The 18,651-nt window shown below is 37.0% G+C and overlaps 1 protein-coding gene across 5 annotated transcripts in view; it reads left to right on the top strand.

Annotated features, from left to right (window-relative positions):
- ANKS1B (ankyrin repeat and sterile alpha motif domain containing 1B) overlaps nucleotides 1–18,651 on the top strand; it is a 441,931-nt gene that overhangs the window by 207,933 nt on the left and 215,347 nt on the right. For all 5 annotated transcript variants that reach the window (XM_080394136.1, XM_080394134.1, XM_080394135.1 and 2 more), the window contains exons 13-14: nucleotides 8,364–8,941; nucleotides 10,809–10,881. In XM_080394136.1, the coding sequence (XP_080250262.1) occupies nucleotides 8,364–8,941; nucleotides 10,809–10,881 (651 nt within the window). The remainder of the gene's footprint in view (nucleotides 1–8,363; nucleotides 8,942–10,808; nucleotides 10,882–18,651) is intronic.

Genomic DNA, 18,651 nt, shown 5'->3' with positions numbered 1-18,651 from the left:
AAAAGTAAACATCTTTTAGACATTGTCAATCTGCCTAGAAAATCAGTATTCTTAGCTAAATTCTTTTGCACATAACAATTTAGATTTTTTTAAGATCAATTATATTCTGTAAATACTTTTCAAAATAATTTATATGGTTTTTCTTTTATATTTGCAACCCCCAAATAAATCATTAGGGGAAAATAAATATAGAGAACCTATTTTTTATTCCTTCATTTTCCCCACCCAGTATTTATAACAAAGAAGAGGTAGTGAGTTGCAAGCTTACTAAAAGACTATGAAAAAACTATGATTTTTAGTGATTATTTTAAAACCAGTTGCATATAAGTGATTATATAAAATTTCAGTAAGTGTTCCACATAGAGTTGAAAAACTGCAGTTATGGATGTAGTCTTCCATGACTGCATGTATCTACATCTAGAACTGGACTATAATTCTACAGCTAGAGGTATTGTCTAGAATTTTTTAATATTTATACATTTGATGTCCTTACAGCTTTGTTTCTACTGCCTAAGAAGCAATTTTGTAAAAGTTGAATGAGGCCATTTGGGATGGAGGGGGCTTTATTTTACATTCTTTCTTGTAAAAACACTTATTCCATTCTTGCTGTCTTTGAAACATAATTCTAAGATGAAAGCGTAGATGGTCTTGTGGAATGAGGAGAGAAGAGGCAAACTACTTTGTATCATCTTAAGTATCTTAAAAATACCGCTGAGACCAGAAATATATACATTAACAATGTTAGGAAGAGATAGAAATGTATGATCTGTGCAAATACCAGAACATGTATTTTGTATCCTTTCTGCTTTTGTCTCATGCTTGTTTTTACTTAGGCAAATTAATTTAGTTGTTACTTAGACAAATCCTTCTTTCCAAATAAAAGTGTTGAAATTGTTGAGCAGTATCTCTTTTTGGAACCAGCATTCTAAAACCCATCCATTATTTTTCCAGTCACTTTTGCTTTGACAGTAAGTTTTTTTCCCAGTTGGTGGAGGACTTTGTCATTCCTTCTTTGCATGTGGTGTGTGAAATATCAGGAGTAGAACAATTAACAAGATTTCATTAGAGTCTTCAACAAAAAGGATATGGTTTGAGGAGCTCATCTGTCACATTCATATTGCTTTGCACTGATTTTGGTTAAGTGTCACCAAATTTTCCTCTTCTGTTACTCTTCCCTGCTGTACTACATTGTCAAATTAACATATACTTTCTGAGCACAGCCACAGCCCACTCAACTGCTAGCTCTCTCCTGCAAGAAGAGATTACCACAGAATTTCTCAATGCAATTATATGTGATCTTTCTGCAAAATTACATTTCACATGAATTTCCATTCACTTCTCAGAATTTCTTATGAAAGGTTGCTTCTGTGTTATAAAGAAATACCAGTGTTTTTTTTCCTTTTGCTGCTTGGTAGAGTTGAAATATTCTAGTAGAATTTTAGCTTGAACACGGATGTTGAATTAATCCAGTGTTTCACCTAGAGGATGTTGAGCATTGTTTCTCTGCCTGAAATATTTAGTCAATAAACATGTTAACATCTCAGTTTTCTGAAGGATTCTTATTTTGATGAGCAGTTATAAGGCAGATTCTTGTGCTGTAAATGTGGTGGTTCATGAGAGGCTGTCTGTCATTAAGACATCTAGGAACCGTGCCTTATATAGTCACACAAAAAGAAATTCTCATGGAAACAGCATTATGGAGGTGGCAGCTGCAGGTCTGTATTTTTGTCTAGGTTGAATTTTGCAGTTAAAGATTAACCCTTTATGTGATCTATGTAAAAATTACATTATGTCTCTCTCACATACAGAATACACTCTACAAGTATCAAAACAAATTTCTGAAAATGTATGGGAGAGTCACTACATTTCTGTAAGAGTGAAAATTAACTCTGTTTGCACCAGATTACACTGCTATTGCTGAAATTTTGAGCAAGAACTATATTTCAGTATTATAATGTAGTTAGAACTAGCAATAATTACCAACTAATATCCTTCCTCACTGAAACCTTTTTTCTTCATTAGAGGCTGGCAAGCAACGTTCAGAAAACTTCACAGAACTGTTTTTCCCAAAAATCTTTCTTACCTTTTGTAGTTCCTGATGGGTCATTGTGAAACGATGAGTAAAATGTGGACAGTGAAACTACCAAGTTAGTGATAGTGAGGCAGTAAAATCCTTCAGTACGCAGTCAAGGGCAGACTGCAATGTTAAGGGGTTGGATTGGCAGTTAGGAAGCTGGTAAGAGCAAACACATAATCCACAGAGACTTTTACTGTGATGTGTAAGGGACTGTGCGTCTTTGAGAAGCTGGTAATGGGACCTGGGCACAAAGCCTGGAGACTGCAGGCACCAAACTCGCAAACCTTCTGGTGGTTTCTTTAGATTTGGGAGGAAGCAGAAGCAGAAACAATAATCTGCCTGGACACTGTTGCTCCTTTTCTGTGGTGTTGCTGGTGACAGCAGAAGCCTTTATTAGTTGCTTAGTAATAGTGTTGTTATGTCTCCCACACAGATCCATGGTACCTCGCTATAACATTTACTAGAGTGAGAAAACATTGCGTTGCCTCATCAAAGATATCTGCAGCCAACGTGCTGCCATCACAGAGCTGGAGCTTAGTCAGAGCACCACGTTGTTTGCTGTGTGAAATAATGCCTTCCTGAATATTGCTACTTAAGTTTTTAAATAATATGAATTTTCTGTCTTACATCTTTTCTTGCTGATCAACTCATTTTATGATATCACTTTGGCCATACAACCGATATCATCACTCCTGAATGTATTCTGGTGTGTCCAAAGTAATCTTTACCATGAAAATGAGATGGCTTCTTTGCTAACCGCTCTTGTATGAGAGGGAACTCTCCAAATATTACTCAACTGTGACTGTTAGTTTTATCAATCAACTGAGTGTGTGGAAAAGGGAGTTGAGAATACATTTTTTGGCAAATATTACACATGTGCAGAGTGTGTTGCTAAAAACATCCCTCTGGATCAAATGAAAACAGAACTTGAATAGAATAATAGTGCAGGTGTCACAATACAGTTGTTACCATAGCTATAGAACAAATTTCTAGTAGATTTTTTTACATTAGAAACTTGTTCCATGGCAACAGCAATGCCTGTTAAAGATGTAACTCTGTCGTTATAATTTATCTGTTACAGCTCTTTTCATTACTATTATTAACAACTGTTTTTCTCCTGAATGTACTTTAGTTTTGAACATGAAATCTCTTGAGATGCAAATCCGAGTAACCTGATTTCCAACTTAAAATTCAAAGTATTTAGTGTGCTCCCGATTTTCTTAATGTGCTCTGCAGCCTTGGTGTCAGATTCAGAAAATAGATATATGAGCTTGATGAAGCATCTGTAAATTGTAATTCTTAAATACTGAAAGTGAGAAATGATATTCCACAGAGTTCTATATATGTACCACAAGCAACTGTGCTGGTGTGCACCAGTGTGTAAATAAGTAGCTGATTGAATTGCAATCTGCTGCCTAAATGCCACTTTGGTTGTATATAAACTGGTGATAATAGCAATATGTATCTGTGGCTTTGAGATTATGACAGAACTGAATTTATTTGTGGTTCCAAATGTGAATGTTTTCCATGCAACATACACACGCAGCAGTATCACTGTGATATTCAGAAGTAATCCGCTCAGGTGGGTGAACTGTACATGCACTTGTAATACCACTAAAGATCGGTAGAAATGACACATGTTTATGATTTAGTGTTTAGGATACTATTTACAAGTAAAAAGATAAGGTGATAAGGAAAGCAGTATTTGGTGAGAAAGCAAGATCTCTTTCTGTTTGTGGGTTTTTTTTTTTGTTTTGGGTTTTGAGGGGTTTTTTTAAGATTACAAAAATAAATGTCCTTGCAAAAAGATAAAAGTAATTTATCATAATCAGAAAACTTCTTTCCATTGGGATTCAATCCAGGAACTTGAACTTCTCCACCTATTCTCTCTCTGTGGTATCCCCATGCTCTTTCTCAAAGTCTGTTCTCAGAAGGCTTACTCAAAGTCTATGAGAAATCAAAGCTGGTATCATCAACCTACTGTTGATGAGTATAGATCTATGCAGTGTAATTTCCTATCATGTTGTTTCTTAGTGCCAGTTAAATTGGTTGAAATAAACAAAAATAAAGCAGCTAATGAAAAGGTTCAAAAGCGTATGATAAAGTTAGGGGATAGAACACAATAGGAATGGAAAGTCTGAATTTCTCAGATGTATCAGTAGATTTAAGATTAATTCTAACCACACAGGACATTGATCATCATTATAGACAATTAAAGGTTTTTTTTTCAATGCATAGCAGTATTCAAAACAACAACAATAATTTTGATATGGTTAAAACCAGAAAATAATACATAAAATATCACATTTTGTGCATCACTAACAAGCCTCAGAAGAAATACTGATTTCAATATTGGTTGTCTTAAAATTTATGGAAGAAATATGCAACAATAAAAAGACAGCAATCTCAGATATGGGCAATTACTTAAATATTGTTCCTTAGCTTTTAATAAAATAGCCTATTTTAGCAAGGATATTGAAGTGTCCTTCTAAAAGGAAGTAAGTACCCTTCATTAACTGCATTATGAAACTAAAATAATAATACAAGTCTATATTAAAAGAGCCTTTAGACTTAACAGTTACCAATTCAGAAGTCAAAAGTTTCAGACTTATAATTGGATCATCAAAGTGTTGGTTGGAAGGGATGTCTGGAGGTCACCTAGTCCATCCTCCTGTTGCAGGACTGTCATCATGAGATCAGGCATGACTTTTCCCAGCCAGGCCTTGAAAACCTCCAAGGATGGAGGTGCCACCTGTCTGGATAACCTGTTCTAGGGCTGCAGTGCAGCATGCAAGGCAGCTTGCTTTTTCACCGTTATCATGACCACATACTTTTTTCCCCAGTCTTTTTCATTGCCAATATAGATGTGGTTTGCATTGCTCAAAATCATGGGGTAAAGGTGGCATAGCTATGAGACCTTTGCTTTCTTTGTCATATAATTAACAAAGCTCTTAGTTAAAGCAAAAGTTATCAAAGAAGAGAACTGACAGCTGAGGCAGTTGAATGTGGCAGGTAACACTCTCTCTGCCAGAGCTTTTGTTATCCTGATTAAGACAGACCAAACTTTATCCAAGTAGGCAATAGCAGTGGTCCTTGTTTTTTTGAATGCTGAATTTGAGACATTAGGGGTCTGACTTATAGAACTACTGAAGTCAATAGCAAGTGTGCCTTGAAAATACTTATACAATGCTCAGTACTCTGAACAAAGCAAATCTTAATTGGATGACCAAAATTTGTGGACATTTTCAGCATTATCTCCTTGTGCCTTATCTTCCATTTATCAGATTAGGATGTTTATCACATTACAGCCTCACCCTGTAGAGATACATGAGTTTGTATTTGTAAACCCCTTAGGTAATGGGCATCATAAAAATTCCGAGGAGCTCCTGAATAGCTTGATCTTGAAAGAATAATGTGAATGCTCTGCAGTAAATAGGTAGTAGGATCACTCTTTTTGAGTAAGGAGAATGTAAAATGTTGAAGATTTTCTTCTCCACTGACCAAACTTCATTATGAGTACTAAATGAAACAGGCAGATGTTTTTTTAAAAAATTAAGGTGATGATATAAAAAGTGAAATACAATGCTGCTAATACATAAGAAGACTAAAGGTTGCACAGGGAACCTTTATTTTCATCTTTCCTGGCTTCTTTAAAGTGTTTGTGTGGGTAGTTTAAGCATGAGTTATACTTGTATTAGAATATGTGTACTTACATATGCACAACAATAACTGTACTGAACAATGAAGCTGAAAAGGTTCATACAGTATATTTAGTCTTTGAATACATTGCAAACTTCTGCCACTTCAACTAACAAAATAACCAAAAGTAATGTTTTGATGTTATCACTGCACCATTGCTAGAAAGTCACACACACTCTTTCTAGTGGTCACTACATGTATTTACTGATCACAGAGAAATGGAGTTCTCAGAAACAACATCTTTTATTTATAGCAGCAAACTGAACAAAATCAGGGCATAAGACAACATTGGTGCTTGGCAATCTGCACTGTTAAACTGTTCTGTGGGTTTTGGTAAAGTTTGGCTGGTACTGAATAATACCCACCCAGACAGTACCCAGACATCGCACAAGTTCTAGCTGGGGCCAGAGACCATTCCCAGTAATTGTTTGGATGGGCCAGCTCTGTCTTGAGAATGAGGAGAGTTTGGCTTAAAGGACATGAACCTAGCAAATTCCTTTAGATCCTAATAGTTGTTGGGCAATTTCATCTAGTAGTATACATGTAGGAAAGATATTATTGATGATATTGTAGATATTAGTGAAATTCTTGCAGCCCAGGTAAGCTTTTCTTTTTCCTGATTTATTCTTCTCTCCTGTCTTGTCGTGACAAAAACATTGAACTCTTACATGAGTTCAATAGACAGCTGTAAGACACATCCCTGGAATAGCACAACAGGATTCAGTTCATGATTAAGACATCTAAATGTAGGTGTCTGAATGCAAACTGGATGCTGTCTCCCGTTATAGTCACAAGCAGTCTAGTCAACACAGTAAACGGAGTACAGGGAGTGATTCAGCTGACCAGCCACAACATACATCAAGGGGCATCGCTCTCTAGGATCCACCGACTTTCTCAATCTCATCCCTGGCTATGCTGGGAGCTTACATACTTCTTATCCATGTAGATACATAAAATGAGATGTCAGCCTGGATCAAGAATCCCAGCTACTGCGTTTTTCATGTAAGGCTAAAACACCAAAGGAAATCCTTATTTGCATAATTAATTTCTCATTTTAAGTTTACCTTCAAAATTGCTGGCATGCAATTAATTTAGCAACTTTCAGAAAGCAAAGAAAGTGAGAATGTTCCATGGCTTCCTTTTCCCCTGCCTTTTTTTCCCCAAACCAACCTTTCTGACGTTACTGATTCCTTAAGCTCTGGCATGTCCCACATTCAACCTTTTGCCATAACACCCCACATCTTCCTAGCTGCAAAATGGGTTAAGTCTATATTCTAGTCAGTTGTTTCCCAAAGAAGAAAAGTAAATTTTCTTAGGTTGCGCTTCTAATCTTGATTAGAAATTGTATCATGATATTTTGATTAATAAGAAGAATATGTAGTTTCACATTTTTAAGCTGCGGACTAGTAAAAGAGCTGATGGTGTTTTGAAGTACACACCAAAATCTTTCTTCTGTCATTCATATAATCAAATACTATCTCTTTTTAGAAGTGATATTTTGAGATTTGTGGGGTTTTTTTACTAGCAGACATTTTAGCAAATAGGAGGAACCCGCTCAATTTCTTTGCAGATTATGACATGATGCTATGTTTGATTCCTTCTGGTAGCTAGTGCTGTGCGTACAGTCCTGCAGTTAGAGTCTACATATGAACATACAAATTCTAGCAAAAATGAGATGAATGTATTTAACTTTAATGGGGTAGTTATAGAAATGCAACTGTTCGTAGGGACACAGTTATTCTGAGTAGAATATGGTAACTCAGTGCCATGTGGATAGAGTGATAATACCTACAGCAATACCTTAAATGAAGCAGCACAGGTAGAAAAAGGTGTCTATTTTTTTTTTCTTCCTCCTAGTCCTTACAGCAACAGGCATAAGAAAACCTATAAATTTCTAATAATCCACTCTGAATTGTGCCAAAAAGTGCATTTTTATGCAGTTCCTTTTGTGTGTGTGTGCTAAATTGCACATAAAACTTGTTTCAGAAAGACTTTGATTTCCTGTTCTTTTTCTCCAATGTTTACTATTACTCTGCATCTATTCTCAAAAGTTCCCAGAAATAAAAACAACACTCAGATCTATTCTTTAAAGACTGTCAGTAAAAAGGCATCATAGTGTAAACTCACTATTATTATAATGACTATAAAAAGAAAGATTGCTAACAATACTCCTGACAATACTAGTTCTTCATGTGTTTTACTACCTACAAACTAGCTTGCTAATTCATCATACTAAACTGTATAATTTGTACACATTCCAGCTCAATAACAAATTAAAAGAGACACCATCAAGTTGATGGAATAGCAGTGACCTACTTTATTTTATAAATTTGTTTTTTCCTGGAATTTATGCGTAGCACTAAGTGGTTTTGGCTGTTTTTCAACCAGTCAGGATAAAACGGTCAAGTTTAAGGAGAGAATTGTTTTTTAAGAGACTAATAAATCAATTCATGGCATAAGTATCTTTTGTTTCTGTACATAAGAAAAAACCAAGTAGCATACAAAAATCTTTTTGCAGAGAGTGTGGGTTTTGTTGTTTGCAGTATTTTATTGCCCTGTTTTTTTACAAGGTACTCTCTCGTTTCAGGGTATCTGTGCCAGGGAGAAACATCCACTGAAAGTGAGCTTCCTGAAGGACACCCTGCTGAACAGTTTGCAGGTTTACTTCATGGATCGTCGCCTGCGTGTGACCCACCTGATAATCCACTCCAGCTGTACAGCAAAGCAAACCAGTGCAGTGGTCCACTAGAGAACAGCATTTTGAGCAAGAGCACAGTGCAGCAGCTACGAAAGGAAGGCAACACGGATCCTCCCGTTAAGAAAAAAAAGCCACCAGTTGTGAACAGAACCATATTCCATACTAAAACTAAACCAGCAGAAAATCATACCTTGGTTGGCCCATCAACAAGGATAAGTGAACAATGGGTTATTACCACTGGGGGATTTGTGGAGCGAGCATGTACACTTGGGAGAATACGATCTTTACCAAAGACTTTGCTTGAAATGCATTTGTGCAAAAATGTTTCAAAATCTGATTCTAATCTTATCACCCATCCACCAAATGACAAAAAGGCACGAAGCAACTGGAGTGAACCCACACCAAGCCAACAGTGCTCCAAAGGGAATTCGGAGAGAACACCTTCCTTCACATCAGAATGGGAAGAAGTAAGTTTTGTTCATTACTAAGTACAAGCGAATATATGGTATTGTGAAAATGCTGTTACATGTTTTCAGACATGAAATAACAAGTGACTCTTCCACACTGCAAATCCTCAGATGTAGTGCATGATGGTTTGACAGCTAGCACAAACTGCAATGCATTTCTGTTCAAAATGCTGCACACATAATGAAGTCTATTGTTTCTATAGTGAATGAGGTTAACCAGAAGTAATTCTCAATTTGTTGTGGCATTGAAATTATTTTCTACTAAATTTCTCAGTACTGACACTAATTCTTTGTAGCTATGCCCATTATTTACATATTTGCTAAGTATTTCCCACCATGGCAATGCCTGCCAGCAAGAGACAAGAGAAAATAACAGGGATGGAGAGTCTTAAGATTTTTAGGTTGATCATGCATTCTACAAACCCTCCCTATGTAACATATCTTCTAACTGGTATGTAGTCTTTGTACAGAATGCTTGGCATATACCTGACCCTTGTGTGAAGTGGGAATACACTTATAGCTACAATGAATTTGGGACTCTGAAAAGAAATGTCCACACTGAGTTTGTAGCGCCCATGCTTGCTCATACAGAACACTCTTTTAGTTTTAGAACCAGATTTAAAACAATTTTTAGAGACCTTATTTTAAATAATAATGTGCTAAATTTCAAGAATGTAAATGATTCTTCATAGATAAAAAGCTCCCATCTTACTGAGATATATTAAGAGTGACAAACCTTTAGATCTTTACTGCTATTACAGAGAAGCAAACATTGCTATTTAAAACAACTGCTATGGGGAAATGTATATATCTCCAGAGTGCTATATTATTTCAGAAGGAGCCCAGAGCTTGTTTGTGTAATTATTTTTCTAGAAAAAGTTTCCAGCTCATCTAAACGTCTGGTGTGATAGGGCATCTGAAGGTAGTTTTTGTTATAAAGCAGATACTTTCCCAGTGGAGAGGTACTTAGGATCCGATTTTGGTCTTAATAACTTGGATACATTATTATGAAATCCTGATACAAGTCAGGTCTAAGTTTGCCTCTTCAGGGGGACATCAAGGTTTGATTGTTTTGAATATAAAAAAAATAAATTAGTTTATTTAGAAAAAGAGGGTAAGAATCCTAAATCTGCAGATTCTGACATAATCGCCAGATTTTCTTCTGTCATCCGTGACTAATACATAGTTTCTAAAAAAGGACACAGATTTTCTAATATTTCTAATAATAAGGTCAGTAAAACCTGGTTCTCTGTGTCTGCCTTCTCAGACACAACCAGCCCATTGATTTATTTTTTGTTTTGTCCCCTTCTTATGGGAAATAAAATAGGTACAATAGTTTGACATAGCAAGTTCAATGTAATTTAGAAATGTGCAAATGAGTTTTGGGATCAATGTAGTGCTGTTTCACAAACTGTATCATTCTGTGGTATGTGGGGACACAGCTATGCTTCATACCTATTCAGTGGCCTTGGGGCAGGTGGAAAAAAGGGACCTAGGAAAATCTCTTGAAATCTTAATTGAATAATTGGTTTTTTTACTTTTATAACACAAAACCCAATATTCTTATGCATTAATATTATTGCTTAAATAGACATCTAGTGATTATACCAATCATCAGTATGAAAGGAACCATACTGTAGAAAAAGAAATACTAGTCTCAAGCTTTAGCTTTTGCTAGCATATAAACATTGCAAAATAAAAATCAAAGTGGAGAAATTAATTGTCTACCTTTTATTTTTGCACTTTGCAACCTTGACTGTTGTTTTCCTAATGAGAGTAATAATACCATAAATTTATGCATGAAAAACTGAAGCAAAATAACAAAGATGCAGCCCATCAATTGTTTTCAATGTTCTCTTTTCTGCAGATTGATAAAATCATGAGTTCAATAGATGCTGGAATTAATACTGGATTGGGGGAGATGAATGATCACAATACAAGTAAGGGAAAAAGAACTAACTTTTTTAATTTTGACTTAACTGTCTGTAGGGAAACTGTGGATAAGATATTGCTAAGTAACCCACTGTGTTGAAAACCTTTGTATGTATTTGGATAACCATGAACAGAATCAATGTTGTTTACTGTTAGAGATGCATTAGGCGCAGTATCCTGGAGCTGTTACTTTAAATAGCATATTGGAGTCATTAATGTTGTTCTAAAATCTTACCAGAAAAAATATTCCATTAATATCTTCATACTGAAGCCTTTCTACTAGGGGGATATTTTAAGTCTTTTTCAGCTGAGATTTTGTTTGGAATGATAGGACCCTGAGTATATATAACCCAGTAGCTGCTGACGGTTTTTAAAGCATTATATTATCTAATTCTGCTTTGATCAAATATTTGGCACAGGGCTGAAAATGTTTCTGACAGCCAGTGACTGGTGTTAGCAATGATGGGAAAATTTGCAAACCTTCCCTACTGGTGAATTCTAAGAACTCTTAAGTCATGCCTACCCTCTTGGTATGTCAGCATAAACCTGTGCAGCTGTGCTGATAAGAACTTTGGAACTATTTTACTATGTTTTCTTCCTAACTCATGGAAAGAAAACTGACTTGTATGTCTGAATTATTTGGTCTTAAGGCAGAGCTATGTTAAGTCACCTGTACTGGTACAACCCTGCTAGAAACTGCATGCAGTTACTTGGGTTTATGTATTGGGCAGGAGACTACATACCTTATCACTTTATAAAATTTTGTTTTAAAATTTATTAATAGTTTTTATTTTTATTTTATTATAATAATTTAAAATTTAAATTTTAAAAATTGTTTTATTTTATTAATTTTTAAAAAAGTATTTTAACAAGCGTCCATTTCATGGAGCATTATATTTGTACAGGACAGAACTGTGTCTTACCAACTGAATAGTTGACACAACTATTTTAACAGTAGCTGGACAGTGAGAAGGGAATCTAGGAAAAAGAAAAAATAACTGATCTGAATATCAATATAATTGCAGATAAGACAAGCAGATTCAGATATTTTTTTCTAAAACAGTAAGGGACAATATCATGCAAAGTGCCAGACATTATCCTGGCAGGCTATTTTTTCTTTCTGAAGCTTGCTGTGTTGAAAGAGAGAATTATTCATAGAGAAACTCTAGGTTACAAGATAGTTACTTTCTGAAGCTAATTTAAGTAAGTCGGGATTTGCTGCTTACTATTTTTTATCATGGTAGTCATATTTGGTCTGGTTGAGACAGAGCTAATTTTCCTCATATGTTTTGGCTACTGCTGGGCTGTGCTCACAAAGCATCAAGGCTGTCTCTCCAACATTCTCCCCTCATCTGTAGGCTGGGGGTGGGCAAGATCTTGGGAAGGGACATAGCCAGAACAGCTGACCCCAGCTGACCAAAGGGATATTCCATACCATATGATGTCTGCTCAGCAATAAAAACTAAGAGAAAGGAGGAGGAGGCGGGCATTCTTTATTACCACGTTTGTCTTCTGGAGCAACCACTATGCATACTAAAGTCCTGCTTCCTGGGAAGTGGCTGAACATTGCCTGCTGATGGGAAGCAGAGAATAAATCTGTTTTCCTTTGCTTGCCTGTGCAGCCTTTGCTTTTGCTTTATTGAACTGCCTTTATTTTGACCCATGACAGTTTTTTCCATCTTATTTTTTCCCCTCATTTCCTGCTGAGGAGGGGAGTGATACAGTGGCTTGGTGGGCACCTGCCATCCAGCCAAGGCCAACCCACCACAGTCGTTTCTGGCACCCAAGGTGGGGCTCCAGGAATTCGAGATAAAGATAGTGACTGGGAGAGGTAACAGGCAGAACATGGACTCAACAGTGTTAGTGAGTGGAATGATTGTGGGGAATTTCTATTGTTGTAATTGTGGTGAATGGAGGAGGGGTGGATTCTGTGTAAATTGTCTGCTTTCCTTTGGTGTTGTGATGATTTTATTTTGATTTTGGTGTGGGGAATTTATTTATTTTTTAGTGAAGTTTGTGAAGAGTGATGAATGTGGATTTTCATGGTAATTTTTAAATATGTGATTCAGAGAGGCAAGGAGTGGAATTTATTTGGTTTGTGTGGCAATGTTTTGGTAGCAGAGGGGGGCTACAATGGTGGCTTCTGTGACAAGCTGCCAGAAGCCTCCCCTGTGTCTGGTTGAGCCAATGCCAGCAGGCTCCAAGAGAGACCCGCCGCTGGCCAAGGCCAAGCTCATCAGTGACGGTGGTAGCACCTCTGGGATAACATTTTAAAAAGGAAAAAACACTGCTGCAGAACAGCAGCCAGAGAGAGGAGTGAGAATATGTGGGAGAAACAACTCTACAGACACCCAGGTCAGTGAAGAAGGAGGGGCAGGAGGTGCTCCAGGAGCCAGAGCAGACTCCCCTGCGAGGCAGCTGTGCCTCTGCAGTCCATGGAGGTCCACTGTGGAGCACTTAACCACCTGCAGCCCATGGAGGACCCCACACGGGAGCAGGTGGGTGACCAAAACAGGCTGTGGCCCCGTTGGAAGCCTGCACTAGAGCAGGCTTCTGGCAGGACTTGTGGACCCATGGAGAGAGGAGACCATGGCTGGAGCAGGTTTGCTGGCAGGACTTGTAACCCTGTGGTGGACCCACACTGGAGCAGTTAAAGAACTGCATGCAACCCATGGGAAGGACTCATGTTGGAGAAGTTCATGGAGGACTGTCTCCCATGGGAGGGACCCCATGCTTGAACAGGGGAAGAGTGTGAGGAGTCCTTCCTCTGAGGAGGAAGGAGCAGCAGAAACAACATGTGATGAATGGACTGAAATCCCCATACCCTCTCTCTGTGTGCCACTGGCAGGGGCAGGGGCAGAGGTAGAGAATCTGGGAGAGAGGTTGAGCCTGGGAGGAAGGGAGGGGTGGGGGTCAGGTGTTTTTAAGATTTAGGTTTTATTTCTCATTATGCTACTCTGATTGGTAATAAATTTAACTAATTTCCCCAAGTTAAGTCTGTTTTGCCCATGACAGTAATTGGTGAGTGTTTTATCCCTGTCCTTATCTCGACCCACAAGCCTTTCATTTCATTTTCTCTCCCCTGTCCAGCTGAGGAGGGGAGTGACAGAGCGGCTTTGGTGGGCACCTGGCGTCCAGCTGGGGTCAACCCACCACAGCAGTACACAGGCACAAAATGCAAAATCAGGCATCCACTAAGATGTTCGACAGCAAGGAAGAGCTATGAAAAGGAGACAAAAGCAACAGTATATGTATGCAAATTTGCATAACTTAGTGATGTGCAAGTACTACTCTGTCCTTTCCTATGAATGACCACTGCTTTTTCTGTTTTTTTCTTTTAAGAGAAGAAAATATCTCACAACTCTTCTCATCAGCCATTTTGTGGCTTCTACTGCATGCATTATTTTTCTTGGCATTCAAATGTGGCATTTGGTTCTTCAGCTCTTTCATTTGGCACGAGTTCTACTCTTTTCTTTGCTGCTTTTCCCAGAGGGGACTCTGAGTCCCAACTTCTTTTCTGTTTGGTGTGCAGCTTCCTACAAACCAACGTTTTTTTTTCTTTCTGTCAACTCCTTAAGGGTCTTTAGCTAGTGTAGAATGATAATCTGATTTTTCCTTTAATGAAGAAATCAAGCTATGTGCTGTTAATCAAAATACAACTACAAAATACAATGTTTTAAATCAATTTTGCTGTACATGCAGACTGCAGTAAAGACATTTCATTCTGCTATAGAGCTGGCTATATGCAGCTTCACATGTATGTTTTCCACTTTTCATTCCTTTATGCCTTTTCCAGGTTCAGTCAAGCGTAGTTTAGGCAGCAAAGAGAAGTGAACTATTATAATAACAAATGCATTACATGACATCAAACATGTTATACTTCAAGTACATTCTTATATTTTTATTAAAAAAGTAATAGGGTTATCGAGCAGAAAATCTCAGTGTTAGCATACTGGAGTAACCAATCAAGTGGAGCCTTATTACAGTGTTATTTATATTTTTAACAACAGATTTTACTTAAGATTTTAGCTTGTGTTAATTACCACTTATTAACTACCACAAGGCAATACACAGGTTTTTCTTACTGATAATACAACCTAAGACATTTTTTGATAGGTCTTTATCCCCAAGGAAGGGGCTGCTTTGAAGTTATCTGCAGCAAATCAGCTTTGTGTGTATGTGTGTGTGTGCTGCTTCTATTTAAGCTCCTATAGTTTATTGGCAAGAAGCATCTCAGGTGCCTTGGTGTTCCTCAGGGATACCTCACATAGCCCCCGTCTAATTACTGTCTGGATCTCTATGTGTTTAACTTACAGTTTTATCTGCCCAAGTGTTTAGTACTGAGGCCCTAAATTCCATCTCAGAACTTCTCATTCCCCTTCACTCTTCTTCCTGGCTCCACACTAAGCCAAATGTAAAGATCTACTCTATGCTTCGGAATAAAAATTAAGTGGTATGGTATCAGGAAATATAATTTTGAAATACTTCATCAGTTTAGATATATAAATATATGAGGTTTGTTAGTTTTATATGAATATATGTACAAAAATATTGTACAATAGAGACGAAAAATAATGTATTTAATGATCAACGTGTACAAGTCAGACATTTTTCTTAGAGTTGACCCGAAAGCATCTAGATTATGGAGTACTATATTCAGGAAACCACTTTTATTGTCTAGTAAATTTTTAGCAAACAGTAAAATTTGTGATAATACTGAAGAGCAAATGTAGCTTGATATGGAATCCTTCATTTTAGTATTTACTTAGTCCTGTATGTCATACTATACTTCCATGGTTTTATGAGCTGTTAGTAAAAACAAAAATACATTAATTCAAGCACAAATATTCTTAATCTACCAGGCATGAAGAGCTTTTTATGCTACATAGTATCTCAGTGAAAAATATTTGAGAGGAAGTATTTCATACATAGTTAATTCAATAGCTGTATTTAGTATTAGACAATGACATCTTGTGATGAAATCCTTGAATGGATTTACAGGAACTTTGGCCTGTATTTTCCTACTGGTGAAATCTGGAAAGACTTCTTTTAGATCTCCAGGGGAATCTGTTAAGAAGCAATTAGAGGAGCAGTGAAAGGAGAGAATCAAGACTGGCTGAGTGTGGTCATGAGAACTTTATCCACAGTGTGCTTTTGGAAACAAAAAAAAATAAAGCAGAGCTTTCAGTTTGGTAGCAGTACAGGTACCGGAGGAGTGAACTTGAAACTAGAGAGAGGAAGATGGCTGCCAATGTCCTCTGAGGGCATGGGGCATTCAACATCTGAACAGCTTACCACTGAAATCAAAAGCAGGAGTGCTGACCAGGGAGCAACTAAGAACTAATCTCAATGATAAAAGACAATTAAAAAAACACACTAGCCCAAAGCGTACAAAACCTCTGTTACCAAATGGAAATAGAATACGGTGCTGGCAAGTGACCTTCTGCTCAAAGTGATGTGGAGACATCTGTACCACCTCGCACTTACGTTATGGCTGGTGTGCCTCTTCACAAAAGTCCAAGCTTGCCAAGTTGCAAAGGATTCTACTGATCACTATTATATGATAAAGGATACTAATGATACTGCCAAGAATGATTCTAAGCAAATCAAAAGTGCTTATAAGGTTCTGTGGCAGTGGATTAAGAGGTTGAAGAGTCGAGAAATGTTGTCTCTCCTCTCACATCCAAGTCAAGCAACAGTCGGAAACACCCTAAGTATAACTATGTGGCTTCTATTCTGAGAAAAGAGAACTTTAAATTAAGAACCATGGGGTAAGGACAAAAGTCTTCATCTTCAATAATGCAAATTGGACATAGGTCTAACCCCCGAGAAAGACAGGATTGTTTAAAACAATATTAAAGAAGTGACTAGACAAAGAGTCATGGGTCAGTTCACCAGATGTCTTAGCTATCTGTATGCTAATGGTAGATGAAAGAGGAACAGAGAAGAATTAACAGAAGTATTAATCAGGAATAGACAAGAATTAATTGAAGATTATGGCAAAATTGGCATTGTAGAGAATTTATCATGTATATTACACTGGTAATCCCGTCATGTAAAGGATATAACTTCTTTAGTAAGAAGAGGAGGGGAAACATTGGCTTTATTTCAAAAAATATAATGGTTGCTTTGAGAGTAGGATTAGTTAGTGCTGTTAAGTATCTGTTGGTATCCAGGAAAGCAGAAAAGGACATGGTTGTTCTTGATAGGTCTCCAAAGCCTTTGGACTTTATCGTAATTGGAGATTTTCATTACTACGGTATTCGATGGAAAAGAAATTATACTGACAGACTTGCAAGTGAAGAAAATTCTGAAGAAGGTAGATGTCAATAAATTCGGATAATTTATTTTAAAAAATCTCTACAGTGCAAGTTAAAGAGAAATCTGTGCATTCTTCAACAGAAAACTACTGAAGACTATAGTACAAGCTTCACCAATGTGAAGAAAAGGAAGTGTAAAAGAGCAGCTTAGCTAAACTTTCATTTTTTTTGTTTCACCTTTAGACATAAAGAGGGAAATTTCTCTCTTTAATAAGCATGGTAGAATAACACACATGTAAAGACAAGTCAGAAGTGCTGAAACACTCAGTGACATGCAACTAGCAAAAGAAATTAAGATTTAACATAACATAACTATATTTGTACATTAATAGGTAGAAGAAGAACAAAGAAATCTTTGGTACGTAGAGAGGTTATGCAGGAAAGAAAAAGCTGCCCATAGTAGGTGCAGAGAAGGCAAAAATGTACAATGACTGTTAATCACACATTTACTGAAAAGGTCATCGGTGAGCATATGGCATGTACAGCTAATTCTAGGGCTAGAAACTCAATTGTGTATAAGGAAAGAACAGGTTATATAGGTTAGGTATCTTAAAATTGATTTAATGAAATTTATTTTGGGTTACATAACTGTCTGAAAAACTTTGACCTGGTAGTAAGTTTCTGTGAGAATTCTTGGAGAATGGATCAGGTATCAACAGACTAAAAGAGAATGATGTAGAACTTATCTTTAAAAGGGGAAGGAGAATGTGGGGAATTATTTTCAATTCATAGAAAAGTCACTGAACAGAGAAATTACTAAAAGTAGCTAGAAAATAGCAAAGAAATAAGAGACAACATGGATTTGCCAAAAGCAAACCTATTAAAGCAATCTAATTCTCTGCTAGGAGCAGATACCGGATTTTGTAGGTAAGGAAAGAGCACGAGATGCCCCATATTTGGACTTCAGTTAAGGTTTTGACATTGTCTCATGTGTTTTGCTTGTAAGCAGATTAAGGAAACATGGGCTTGGTGAAAATAATGGTAGGTCAGACATGAATCTTATGCTTAATGTCTAAATTCAGACTTCTGCAGTGTAGACTGCATTGAGCCACTAATAATGAGTTAGATATGCAGGCACTTCTTAGCTCTTGTTTATCATCTCTAAATGTCTGAAGCATGGCAAATGGCACTAGAAGTATGGATAATGAGGGCCTAGAGGACCTTCTCAGATGTAGCTGTCTAAAACTAGCTGAAGTGAATCTCACCCCCTTCTCCCCAGGACAAAATTATAAAGGCAATATAGTGAAGTATCCAAACAGATTACTAGGGACATTATAAACCCATTACATTCAGCAGTGTCTTAAAGAATCCTGGCTATTTTCCAGAATGAAAAAGCTAATGGTCAGTATATAAGTGACCTTGGCTTGGGTCAGTTGAATGGATTAGGTCACTAGTTTAATTCACTTTGAGTCTGTTTTGTAATGATTCTGTGACTACTGTAGTAACATGATTTAAGTC

Source organism: Falco punctatus (genome assembly GCF_963210335.1).
Source record: "Falco punctatus genome assembly, chromosome: 6".
NCBI classification, from domain to species: domain Eukaryota; kingdom Metazoa; phylum Chordata; class Aves; order Falconiformes; family Falconidae; genus Falco; species Falco punctatus.
This window is presented reverse-complemented; position numbering and strand designations above follow the sequence as displayed.